This window comes from Aythya ferina, assembly GCF_964211825.1.
Source record: "Aythya ferina genome assembly, chromosome: 1".
Classification (NCBI taxonomy): Eukaryota; Metazoa; Chordata; class Aves; order Anseriformes; family Anatidae; genus Aythya; species Aythya ferina.
Genome location: NC_140296.1, coordinates 13997353 through 14009934, shown reverse-complemented (window position 1 = coordinate 14009934; position 12582 = coordinate 13997353). Strand labels below are relative to the sequence as shown.

At 35.7% G+C, this 12582-nt stretch overlaps 1 protein-coding gene across 5 annotated transcripts in view; it reads right to left on the bottom strand.

The window, feature by feature from the left end:
• Nucleotides 1–12582, bottom strand: part of CNTN5 (contactin 5) — a gene marked incomplete at its 3' end in the record, with an annotated part of 695558 nt that overhangs the window by 33665 nt on the left and 649311 nt on the right. For all 5 annotated transcript variants that reach the window (XM_084491417.1, XM_084491418.1, XM_084491419.1 and 2 more), the window contains 2 exons: nt 7016–7174; nt 6136–6285 (listed from right to left, as the gene is read on the bottom strand). In XM_084491417.1, coding sequence (XP_084347543.1) covers nt 6136–6285; nt 7016–7174 — 309 coding nt within the window. The remainder of the gene's footprint in view (nt 1–6135; nt 6286–7015; nt 7175–12582) is intronic.

Below are 12582 nucleotides of genomic sequence, written 5' to 3'. Positions count from 1 at the left end.
ATTTCCTCACTTTGGGGCAAAATATTGAAAATGATTAAATATTTGGTGAAACATTTCAATTTTTATTTTAAAAAGTATAATTTGATATTTGCTTCATTTTTATTCAAAAAAAAAATAGAAAAATGAAAACTATAAACAGAAATTAGAATATGTTGCCAAATTGTCAGATTTTTTTTTTCTTTTCATAAATTATGGTTTTATTTCCCATTTTCTAAAGGATGCCAGGAAATTTCTGAATTTATTTAAAATCAGGTTTCTTCTTCTCCTGTTTTTACTTAAGTGGGTGAATCTTTTTCACTTCTCGAACTATAGGTTCCTTTCCTTGTAAAAAAGAAAATAAAGTGTCACATTGAACCTGGAAAAGCTGAAACTACTTGAAAAACTGTTCATCCACTTTTTTGCATTCCAGTCCTGCAAAGATTTTTTTGTAATGTTGTTCCTGAATGAATAATTAATCATTTTAAAATCGTTCTTTTCTTTGTTAGCTTATTTTTCAAGGAAATGTTGAGTGGCTTTTTTTTCAATTTTGTGTGTTTCAATTTTGTGGTTAGCATAAACAGAAATGACAGATTTTTAATTTTGTGGTGTATTTTAATTTCATGTAGAACAAAAGTATTTGTCAGCCAAGATTATAATTGATTATAGTATTGTTGTAGAAACATGTAACTAGTTTTAGTCCCTATCACTCACTAGGGACTGTGAAATCTGAATAGGTGAGATAGAGGGAAGACTAAGAGAAGCAAGAGCCTCACAATCCTCCTATTAGTCAGAGTAAGAAGTGCTTAACATGAGCTGCCTAAACTGACAGAGAAGGTTCTGATAAACAACTGACTCCAGATTTTCCAAATACCAGCTCTATGTTGTCTTCAAAATCAAAAAAAGTGTTTTTTTTTTTTTTTTTTTTTTTTTTAATTCTGTTTGGATTCTATATTGATAAAGATATTTTCTACATGGATTTTTTTTTTAATTTTATTTTATTTTTGTATAAATTCTGAAATAAAGAAAAAACAAAACAAAACAAACAACAACAACAAAAAAACAACAAACAAACAAACAACAAAAAAACACAACCTGATATTGCTACACTATCTGGGAAGATGAGTTATTAAACTTGGCTTTAGTCCCTAAGAAAATATTTGCTCAAGATGTAGGTAATATTTATTTATTTCAAAGCTGCTTATATCTTTTAAAAAACAGATATAGTTTGAAAGACAAGTAGTAGGTGTGGAAAAGTTATGGTGGGGATAAAAAAGGTTTGTCACCAGCATGACAGAACTTCATAATGTGAAGACCAGTGCAACAACACATTCAAAGTTTTTTGTTTTGTTTTGTTTTGTTTTTAAATTATTTTCCTTTATATAAATATATATGTGTGTAAGTGTGTACTGCAGTACACACTTGGGAAACAGAGATGTTAAGTGAAAACCTTTGCTGCATATTAAAGGCTAGCTCTCAAGTTCTCACACTCCCAGGGAAACATCTCATCTGTTCAGGACTGAGACGTAAAATGCGCCAGCATCTCTGAAGCAGATGATGAACTGTATTCAGCTATTGGAAATGCCCCAACTGGTCTCATAATCTGCATTTCTGCTATTCTCATTTTCTTCTGTATTTTTAACATCTGTAATTTAGTAGAAGATAGGATTCAGTTCTATCCACTGAAAACAGTGTCATACATGTCTGCAGGATTCACCCTGAATAGTCTCCAGATTGCTACACATGGGTCTGAAATCTCAAATGCTGTAACATACATGCCAAAGAACCAATTCCTTAGCTTTCCTGACATGTTTTCTAATAATACATATATTTGGACGCTTTGTGCATATGTGTTTGGGCCTGCAATATTACATGTAGCCTATTGATTTCAAATATATCCATGCAGTCAATGATTATTGCCTACTTTGTCTTCTTTTGTTTTTCCCTGTGGAGACATTTTCTACAAAGGTTTCAGTTGCCCATCTAATGATGCAAACAGAGCAGGCGATTCATTTTTCTCTAGAACCAAAAATAGTTTTGGTAATGGGAAAAAATGAAACTTATTTTGTACAGGTCTCAAATATAAAAAAACACCACCAGCAAAAGAAACCCGCTGGAACAAACCCAGTATAAAACATATTGCCAGGCCACAGTTTTTTCCTGGTATACCATGAAGAAATATTAGCTGAGAGTAAGCACGACCTAATGAAAGATAAGGACTTATTAAAAATCAATCCTATGTACAATCTGCTACCAATTGAGTGCATTATATTTTTACCTCATAAAATCAAGTTTTCATGCCTGATTAGCAGGTTAAATTTTGATTCTACTCAATTTCTCTCTCCCCATGTTTCCCCATGAATAGATAATGTAATTGATGCTTTGCCCCAGGCATCAAATGCCCAACTGCTGTAGTGGAATGCCAGACATGTCTGAATTCATGTTACTGGCTCTTTTCACCTTGTGGACCTGTAAAATATGTATCAAGGCTGGAAGTGACAGAAATGCAGCAGCTGGCTATAAGTTAGATGTGCCAGAAAATTGCAGAATTATCCATTCCAATGAAAGTAGCTATGAAAATCAACCATGTTAACTAAATATAAACTAAGTAACAAGATTAAGGTTTAATTAGAAAATTAAAGCAAGTGGAAATTTGTTTATTATTCTGTTGATTTCCTTACACCACCCCAAGCATTGCTTCCATGGGTATTTTTACGTAATGTACTTGTGCAAAATGCTGTTACTATCTAGGGGAAGAAGTGATAAAATAAGTGAGGTGTGGGGAGAGAAAAAGATTTTAGTCTCCAGCCAAAGTAGCTGATGCCATTAAATTACAGATGCTGATTTCCATTTAAGTATAAAATAATAGCAGCAGAATCACACATTTGCTACCTCTGTGGGTTGTCTACACAGCTATTATTTAGCCCTGTGGATCATGACTGTCCTCTGAGTGCAAGCCTCAGTCATCGTCTCCTTTGGGAGACTGGATTCCTGTATTTTCTTTTTTATTTTTTTTCCAGTGCAGTTTGTTTTCCAGTGCACTTTTACTTGTAGGGCACGTCTAATATCATTGCAAAGAGCCACCTTACTCTGCTAGGTCATGAGAAGAGAGGTTGATGACATGTTCTTGCTGAAGTATAATGTCCTTCCACATGCACTTCTAATTAGAATTCAGATCTATGATATTAGAACTGGAGCAGTTAGCAGAGGTTTCTGGTTTAAAGCAGAGACTATTTTGTTATTGTTTTTACTTTACAACCCTTTGAAGGTTCCAACAAATTGGAAAGTTATATCTTATTGTTTTTTATTGTAAATACTGTCTTCTCACTGCCTCTATAGAATAAAACAAGAAAACAGTTAAATCTGTCTCTTATATAGGTAATAACAAAACAAAACAAAACAACAACAAAAAAAAAACAACAAAGCCATTCACAACCAAAAGAGAAACCAAAGGGTTTCACTGAAGAAAGTTATTTTGAAATTGAGGTGATGACAACTAACTTCTGCTGTACCACACTGTGCTAAACAGGCACACCAATAAATTCAACTTCAATTTCTCTGTCACACTACCAGTGTGTCAATGTCACACTACCAAATGCTCCCTTCTAACATGACGCTTATGCCACTGTAACTCTGGTAACAAAAATGTGTTTCTAACTGGAAAGCTGAAAGTGCAGGTAAACACTGACTGTGGTCTTTTCCTATTTGAACTAATATGTTCAAAAATCTTGATTTTCAATTCAAAAACTGCATTATTATTGTCTATTGCTGTTTCTCAGGAAGAGTCCCATGTAAATGATTATATATATATACATATATATAGGCACTCACAGATTAAATACATCTGGTGGATTAAAATCTTGAACCATGTTTTCAAACTCAAGGAGCGTATTCATAAATCTGCAAGAACAAAATACCAGGGGTGCAACCTACTACGGGATAAACTTTTTCCATAATGTCTATGTCCTTTCTGATATACACCACCTGAACAAACAGAGAAGTCGTTTAAACATTTGGGTTCAGTAATATTCTTGGCCAATGCTGCATATAGTTCTAAATCATGGAAACAATAGTGGTGGAGGAATATATGTATATATTTTAATCATTTGACATGAACATGTGTTATTATTATTATTTAATATCATTTTCCCTTTCTTCCTTTTCTCCTCACAAAATATGCAGAATCTGAAACTTCTGTGATACAGTTACTGAGTTTCACACTGAGGGCAACTTGCGGAAGACTGGGGGGGAGTTGGAAAAGAAGCATCCTTCAATATGGGAATCAGATGACTTCGGTGCAGTTCTGTCATTGCATCTATATTACCAGCCAACAGCTACGCAGTTGTTTAAAGAAAAAATAAATATGTCTTATTAAATCTGAAGATAGATCTGTTATAATACGACATATTTATTTTTTCTTCTTTAAACAACTGCTTGGTTGTTGTTACTTGGTAACTGCATCCAATTTTGGATGCCAGAGAATGAGAAAGACATTGGTCAGCTAGGGAGAGTTTAAGGGTGGGACTGAGATCGTGAAGGCTGTAGCTCCTGCCCTTTGAGGAGAGGCAGGAGGAGCAGGGCTTGGTCAGCCTGGAGCAGAGACAGCTTCAGGGGTTGAACAGCAGCCCCAACGCCTACAATGAAGGTCAATGTGCTGGAAATGGTGCTGGGATTTCCACAATGGTACAGGGAGGGAAGGAAAGAGACAGCAGTAATAAGCTGAAATAGGGTCAGTTCTGACTGAATGTATTAAAAAAAAAAAAAATCCTAATTAGAGTAATGAAGCACTTGCACAAAGATGTGCAGTCTCCATCCTTGGAAGTTTCGAAATTTTAAAGACCAGGAAAAGTTCTGAGAAAACTGGTCTGAAGTCTGTTTTTCCAGCTTTGAACAGGAAGATGGAGCAGGGGTACCCTCAGTTCCCTTCCAGCCTCAACTATTTTGTTGATTCTGTGGTTCCAAGAAATCAGCCTGAATAGTCCACTGTGAATGTTTTTGGGTGGTTATACGTAGATGTATGAACTAGAGAGCTGAGGCAACAAGATTAACATATCTTAAAAGAGAAGGATTTTTATTTCAGAATAAGAGACATAAATATATTGTGGCATTGCCACTTTTAGTTTTTATAATCTCCCTTAATGAGAAGACAGAAGATGGGGCAATGCAAATGATATTCATCTGGCGTGTTTACAACAATAAAATCTCTTATGCTTTCAGTTTAAGTGGAATCTTTGAATTTGGCACTCATCTATCCTGTATGATTAATAAGCTACTTTCAAATTATTCAGCTGAGGAAAAATCAAAACAAAATCAAACCTCTCTAGGCCTCCTAAATAATAGAGGCATGCAACTAGCAATGGAGAATAATATGAGAGTGTCCTGAGGTGGATATCTGTTCTGAGGCTTTGTTCAAACCCTGACTCTGTCTCTTTCTCTTTCTGCCTCCTGAAATGTGTTTCTCTGTCTGCGTAGTGATTTTTCTCAGATTCCCAGTCTTCAAGCACCACTTGTTTGCTCCCTTCATTCTGCCTAAGTTGCTGTCAGTGATTTCAAACTTTCAGAGACCATTGCAATTTTCAAGAGATGCAAACAGCATATACAATATTCTTCTCTGGACTCCCACAGTATCATCCCAGTCAGAAATTTAGTTACATTTCTTCAAATGCACTAACAATTCATGGTAGAATATGCATGATCATGAAACATGTCGAGTATGTGGTAAATAAAGCATCTTCCCATGGATTTTCTACCTGCTGAAAAAAAAAGGTTTCCGTGTACCTTTAAGGGGAGAAGTTATGAGGAGTAGGGGGGAAGAGGCTGCCTGGGAGTGGTTGTGTGAAGGGACTGGGAAGTAGCCTGCAACTGAAGATCAGTGGAAGCCCATGAGAGACTAAACAGAAAAGGCTTAAGAGTAAGTTGAAGAGTAAGATATCTTGGAAGAAGTAAGACAGCAGGGAATAGGGTTATTTAGAATTTCTGCAAATTAATACTCCTGTAAATAAAACAAGCTGTTCTCCATTACAAAGAATATCACCTTTGCACAATTTTAACTCAGCCCAGAGATGTGTGCCAGTGAGAAGAGAACAGCACTATTATTACATTAAAATAACTCTTGTTGCTGGTAGCCTTTGAAAATTTACCTTTGTATACTCTGCTTACCTGCTTCATTGGTTCTGATCAGGCGGGATGGTGCACTTGGATCTCCAGTCCCAATTTTGTTGGTTGCTACAACTCTAAATTCATACTCCACCCAAGGATTAAGTTCAACAGCCATAGCAGATTCCATGTCTCCACTTATCACATCAGGAACTGCAGACAGTAAAGAAATAGGCTGCTCAGAAACATGAGGCTCACATGAAGTGTTTCAGTAGGAAGTGTTTATTTTTATTATTATTTTTATTTAAAAATATATTTAAATATGCATATCAATATATTATAATTATATAATTATATAATATATATATTATATAATATGATTATATATTATATATAATATATATATCATATATATATCGTATAATATATCGTATATATTATGATTATATAGTTATAATGTGTAATATATTTCATATATATTTAATACATAATGTATATATTATATTTTATAATTATATATAAAAATAATTAAATCATCAAATATAGAATATATATTTAATATATTCTAATATATTATAATATATATTAATATAAAATACATATTCATATATATGGCCTTTAGAAGTGAAAGATATTGCGGGTTTGGGTTTGTCAGAAATCACAGTTAGATTTTTGACACTGTGGTACTCCCCAAAAGACAAAAATTGAAGGGTATTGTGAAGAGCTTTCTGCTTGTTCACAGATGCATCATGCAAGTATCTTTGTGCCGTCCTTTCAGAGATGTTGCTAAGTAACATGACAGGAAAAAAAATAATGAAGTCAGTTCTTTTAATTAGTCATTGTTCTCTTAAGAGTATCTGTTCCTGCAGATGCTGCTGATTATTATTGCCATGTGGCAGGAGTTTTGAACAGCCTACTATTACTATTTTAAAGTTTTTCTCACCTGTTTTTACTGTCTGCCAGCCAAGAGAAAATGGACTGCGTGCTTGCAAGTTGTAGAGGGATATCGGGCTGTGATTGTCTGCTCCAGGGCTCCAGGAGAGTGTTGCTGTGGTGTCTGTAATTTCCTCCACTATTACAACCCCTGGGGGACCAGGAGGACCTAGAGTAAAGTGGAATAATCAAACAGAACACACCATCATTGCAACTGAACGGTAATAATACAGGAGACATTCTGTAGGGAGTTCATGAAATGCAAGGGTTATAATGCACACTACTACAATGTGGTGATAGTTTATTTTCAAAATTTCTACTGACATATTGTGATATTGTTTCTACTTTTTAAATGTTGTGCAGGTGAGAAGCAATTTACTTATCAAAGTGACAGCAGGAGAACTAGAAATAGTAGCAGATTTCTAAAATAATCCTCATTTATAATTGTTCTGATTCTAAAATTAAAGGAAAAACAAAAACAAACAAAACAAACAAACAAACAAAAAACAATCTTTAAGTAGCATCCATGCTAGACTGAACACTCACAGTAACATCTCTTTGTGAGAAATGTCATCAGGAGAGACAAATCATGATCAAAATGAAGCAAGGTCAGATATGTTTCTTGAGAAGAAAATAGTATTGCTATTAACTGATTTATAAGAATATGTCATGCATCCTGTTCTCGGATTCACTCATTCAAGGAAACAATCTGGATTACCACCCTTCTAAGTCCAGAGCCACATATTCTTAAGGTTAATATGTACTATGATTCTATTGAAAACAAACAAAAAAAAAACCCTCCAACAATTTCTCAATTTGAGAAATTAGAGGATTATTTTTTCCACTTAACTATGCCAAATGAGAAAATGCTAATTGTCAGTTGTGTAAGCCATGTGATTACTCCAATAAGTAAGTTATCTGGTAACAAACATGACTTTGGAATGAAAAATGTGCCTATAACTTCTATCTTACCCCCCATTTTCTTCTTTAATTTTTCCTGATATTGGTACTACTGATGTTTGAAAACATTGTATGTTTGCATTTGCTAAACTAAATTGGAGGCAAGGTTCCCCCAAAACAGAATTCTTTTCCAGCTGCTGTAAACAGATGTTTAAGGGAAAGAGCACATTTCTGTCATGGTCCAATGCAGAATTAAAAATCTCTCGCGTGGTTCCTTATATTTTAAAGCTTAAATAAGTTCAGAAGTACAGGACTTAATTCTTTTTAATAGTACTTAATTAAAATATTTAATAACCCTAATTAATTATGAGAAAAAGTGGATATTTTTGGCATCCAATTCTTTCCCATCTTTCAGTTTTTGGAGGCTGAAGTTCTGCTTCTGCTCATGTACAGATGGAGGCCTTTGAAATCAGAAATGCACTGGCCATTTTCTTCCAAAATGAAACTGCAGGAAAGGTGATGATGTAAACAACTGTTTTTTTTTTTTTTTTTTTTAAATATTTATTTATTTATTTATTTTATTTATTTATTTATTTTCCGTTCATTAGAAAGCAATGCTGGATACACTTCTGTGAGAGCCTGAAGCTCTTTGCATGTATCAGACTTTCCCCTAGAGTTACAGTGGAACGGATCTGCTAGACACCTCCACTCTTGTCCATCCTAACAGTGAGCCGTTATGAGAGACATGGTCGTACTAGAGTTCAGCAGCTGAAAATAAGAGAGAAAATACTCAGGTCTGGTTCCACCATTTGGTGTAGTAGTTGTAGACATTGCATGTAGTACATTAGTGAATATAGTACATTTCTGAACTCAGTTATTTTTTATTTGTTTGTTTGTTGTCTGTGTATGTGTGCAGTATTTCATGCAACCAAATTTTTAAATCTTTTGCTGGCTAGAAACTTAGTCCATAAGTAAAAAAACAATTTGTACGAATATGAAAAGCTAAAGAAAAACCTATTAATTGAAAAGGTTTCCTTCTCCCCCCTTCATAGTTTGCAGCTGCAAACAATTTTCCACAGGTATTCCTTCAACAAAAGTGTGTTTACATGAACTATGACAACAATGCATTCAGAATTTTCTAGTAGTTCAACTCAGTATTCTCAGAGAGGAAGAGACATTGATTCCTTTAAATAACAAAGCAAACTACACTATTCACTTTCCTCTGTTTGCCTGATAATGACCTACTAGCGACTAATTGACACCAAAATATTGGAAAGCTATAGCATTTACAGGAATAAAGGCAACAAAATAGAAAATATAATTGTCTTTTTAGAATGTATGTATAGAATTCAGTAAAGTTTAGTGTTACAGATGTATGAGGGATCAAGACTTTCTGAAATACATGTTCAAAGGAGCCCTGGATACTGCAGTGGGCTATGGGAAAAGAAGAGGCTTTCCACCCTGAATGGTGGTGAGCAGCTTTTGTGGCTCATAGTGCCAGGAGTCTTTCCTCTTCCCTTACTCTTCTGGCTCAGCAGTCCTGACATTACTGCTGCTAGTGCCTTTCATCTCCTGTGTGGGATAAGATGGCACCACCCCTTGGACCCCTTGTGACTCTTGGGCTTCTGGAGTACCTCATTTGTAGCTGAAAGGTCTTGATTTTCTTCCTGGGAGAAAGCAGGGCAGAAAACTGTGTCCTGTGCACACCTCCTTTTCTGCCACGTATTTGCTGTTCTTTGGTGGAAAGCACCAGGTAAGACCTTTGTCTCGGAATAGTAACTCCTGGGGCTAATTTAATAAAACAGGGTGGTCTTCAATCTTCATCATCTACTGTTTCAGGCTATCTGTTGATGTAGGAAAATATTAGTGAAATTTTTATTTGTAGCCATGAGGGAAAGTTTAAAGGAAAGCTTGGATCCTGATGCAATCATATTCTTTTAGTGATTTGGAGCCCTAGGCCCAGAATTATATCATGGTTCTAAGCACAAACAAAATTAAGGGAAAATATTTTAGTGCTTTTCCTCTGCGACAATATTTCTTCCATGCTCAGTGAATATTGTTAAAGAGTTTCTAGCCACTGCATTATAGGAAAAAGAACAAGATTCTTGTGTATATAAAAATATCTAAAATATATTTATGCAGATGTCTCCTGCTAAATTCTCAATATATTTTGTTGTAGGAGTTCTCTCATGGTTTTTAAAACCTTTTAAATGCATTCCTAGTCATGATAATGTGTCATTATGCTTTCTGAGATGTGCCCTCTTACACAGTCTGTGGGATGACTGCTAAAAAGCATTTCCATTTCCAACAGCAGGCATCCTTGAAAGCGGATTAATAAGGGACAAAAGCCTCCGTGATGACAAATCTATGACAGTTAGCCAGGACCTGAGTGCTATGCAGATGTCACTCATTTTTGTAGAAATCTCATTAAATTTTATGCTTGGATGTAATCATTCATGGTGTCAGCTGGATGGCTAATGCAGAGAAGCATTTCTCCCAAGGGCTGTGCTATTGTTCAGGATCTCTAAAACAATTTTTTAGTTGGGAATAGTCAATTGAGGAAAAAATGCACAGTCTGCTCAAATGCTTCTCTGGAAACCACACAGAAAATGACTGGTCATAAATGCACTACAGTGCAGTTGACCTTCACAGAGAAGACATTTGAGGCTGTGATAGGCTCTTATGTAGCTCTAGAAACCTAGCACAGAGGTTGTTAATCAGTTATCTTCTTTCAGAGCAATTCCATAGATCAATGCTTCATTTCAAGACATGCATGAATGCATTTTGGCAAACTTGTTTTATGTGTCTTTTTATTGTTTGAATGATCATCCTGAGAGGTCCTTTAGATTACTTGCGATGATTCAATGTTAATGTGAGAGTTCTTGAAAGAATGTTACCAATAATAACCTCAGTCATTCAGTGAGACAGTGCCCTTTCCTGTGAATCCCAGGATGTGCACTGATTTACTCTACTGCAGTCTGACCAGGATAATCCTTACTTTTACCAAATCACTAAAAAGCCTGATACAGCCTGATTCTTCATGAATACATAATTCTTTACCTGAAGGCTTTGCCAGTACAAGGTGTGCTGGCTTGTCATAAAGAAGATCTTAAGTCAGAAAAAAACAGGAACAGAAAGAGGTGGTAACTACAAGATAATGGAAAAGTTGTTTGAGGAAACTGGAGGCTGACTTTAACATGAAACCATTTTGCTGTGTCCACCTATGGCACCGCACATGTTGAGGAAGAACAAGATGGAGAGAAAGTGTGATATGTGGTGAATACTTTAGAGGATATGTCCTCGTTCCCATCCCTACATGTGTGGTATACCCAAGTGATTTCTGTAAGACAGCTACATAAAGCCAAGGGAGAATGGAGAGGTCACACTCTAACCAGACCAGTACAGAGAGGTCAGACTCAGCACTGGAAGGTAACAAAGAGAAGATGTTGATGTTCCAGCCTTGGTAGTCTTGACTCGTTCCAGGGATGTGTTCCTTTGCCCCATCCCTGGAAGTGTTTAAGGCCAGGTGGGATGGGGCTTTGAGCAACCTGTTCTAGTGGGAGGTATCATTGCCCACGGCACGGGTGTGCAACCAGATGATCTTTAAGGTCCCTTCTAATCCAAGCTATTTTTTGATTCCATTATTCTATGTTTAAAGGTATGATACTCCACCTACCCTAGCATACTGTCTTCCTATACGTTTCAGCTACACTGATATACAGAAAAGGGCCAAAGCACAGACTTGAACTCTATCAATGATCCTATGTACTATTATGCTGTCAGTAATTCCCTATCATAATTTCAACCCTGTGCCAATCACACTTTCCCCATCCAAGGCCTGTGAACAGTTAATTCATTACCGTGGGTTAGGATAGGTCCCAATAGCCAGTTTGTTGTGTCCCTACTGTTTTGAAAGGGGAGGAGGACTTTATCTGTGTGAATGGGAACTCCACTGTATCCATTGACCTCGGGAAGTGGTTTACTACTACTACTACAGACATATCTGTGAGTCCAGTTAATGGGGTCTGTACCTAGGGCATTTTTGTGGCTCTTGTTACAGATCAAATGTAAGTTCAAGGACCAGCAAAAATCTGCTAACCCTGTTTACGTTCCATTTAATAATGTTGTGGCTGATGGCCTTTAAACCCAAGTGCTTGTCTTTAAGTTTTATTGGTAATATCCACAACTGAAAGGAGCAATGTGATCAATCTAACCAGCAGTTCCTGTGTTATATTTGCTCCAGGTCAGTAGAGTTCAGAGGAAACATTGCTTCTCCAAAAATATATCATGAGAGTGGATTTCTTGCTTAGGTAGGTAGTTTGCCAGTCTACAAGAAGAATAGCTTTAACCTCCTTTATTATTATTATTATTATTATTATTATTATTATTATTATTATTATTATTATTATTATTATTATTTAGACCACAAAACATGTACTCTTAAACCACATTTTATAGTCACAAAGGCTTTCACCCCTTTATGCTACAGAATTGCTCCCAGCTCCATTTCAACATCTTACTGCTTTCAGGTAGCCATTTGATCTTAAAGCTCATTTTATTTACAGTAGGCATGCTTAGTGAGTTTGGCTAGCTTTCTCTTCATAATTCTACAATACATGCTATTTATTCATTGTAGGAGAAATCTGCTTTTCAGTTTGTTTAAAGAAATTGTCCTGC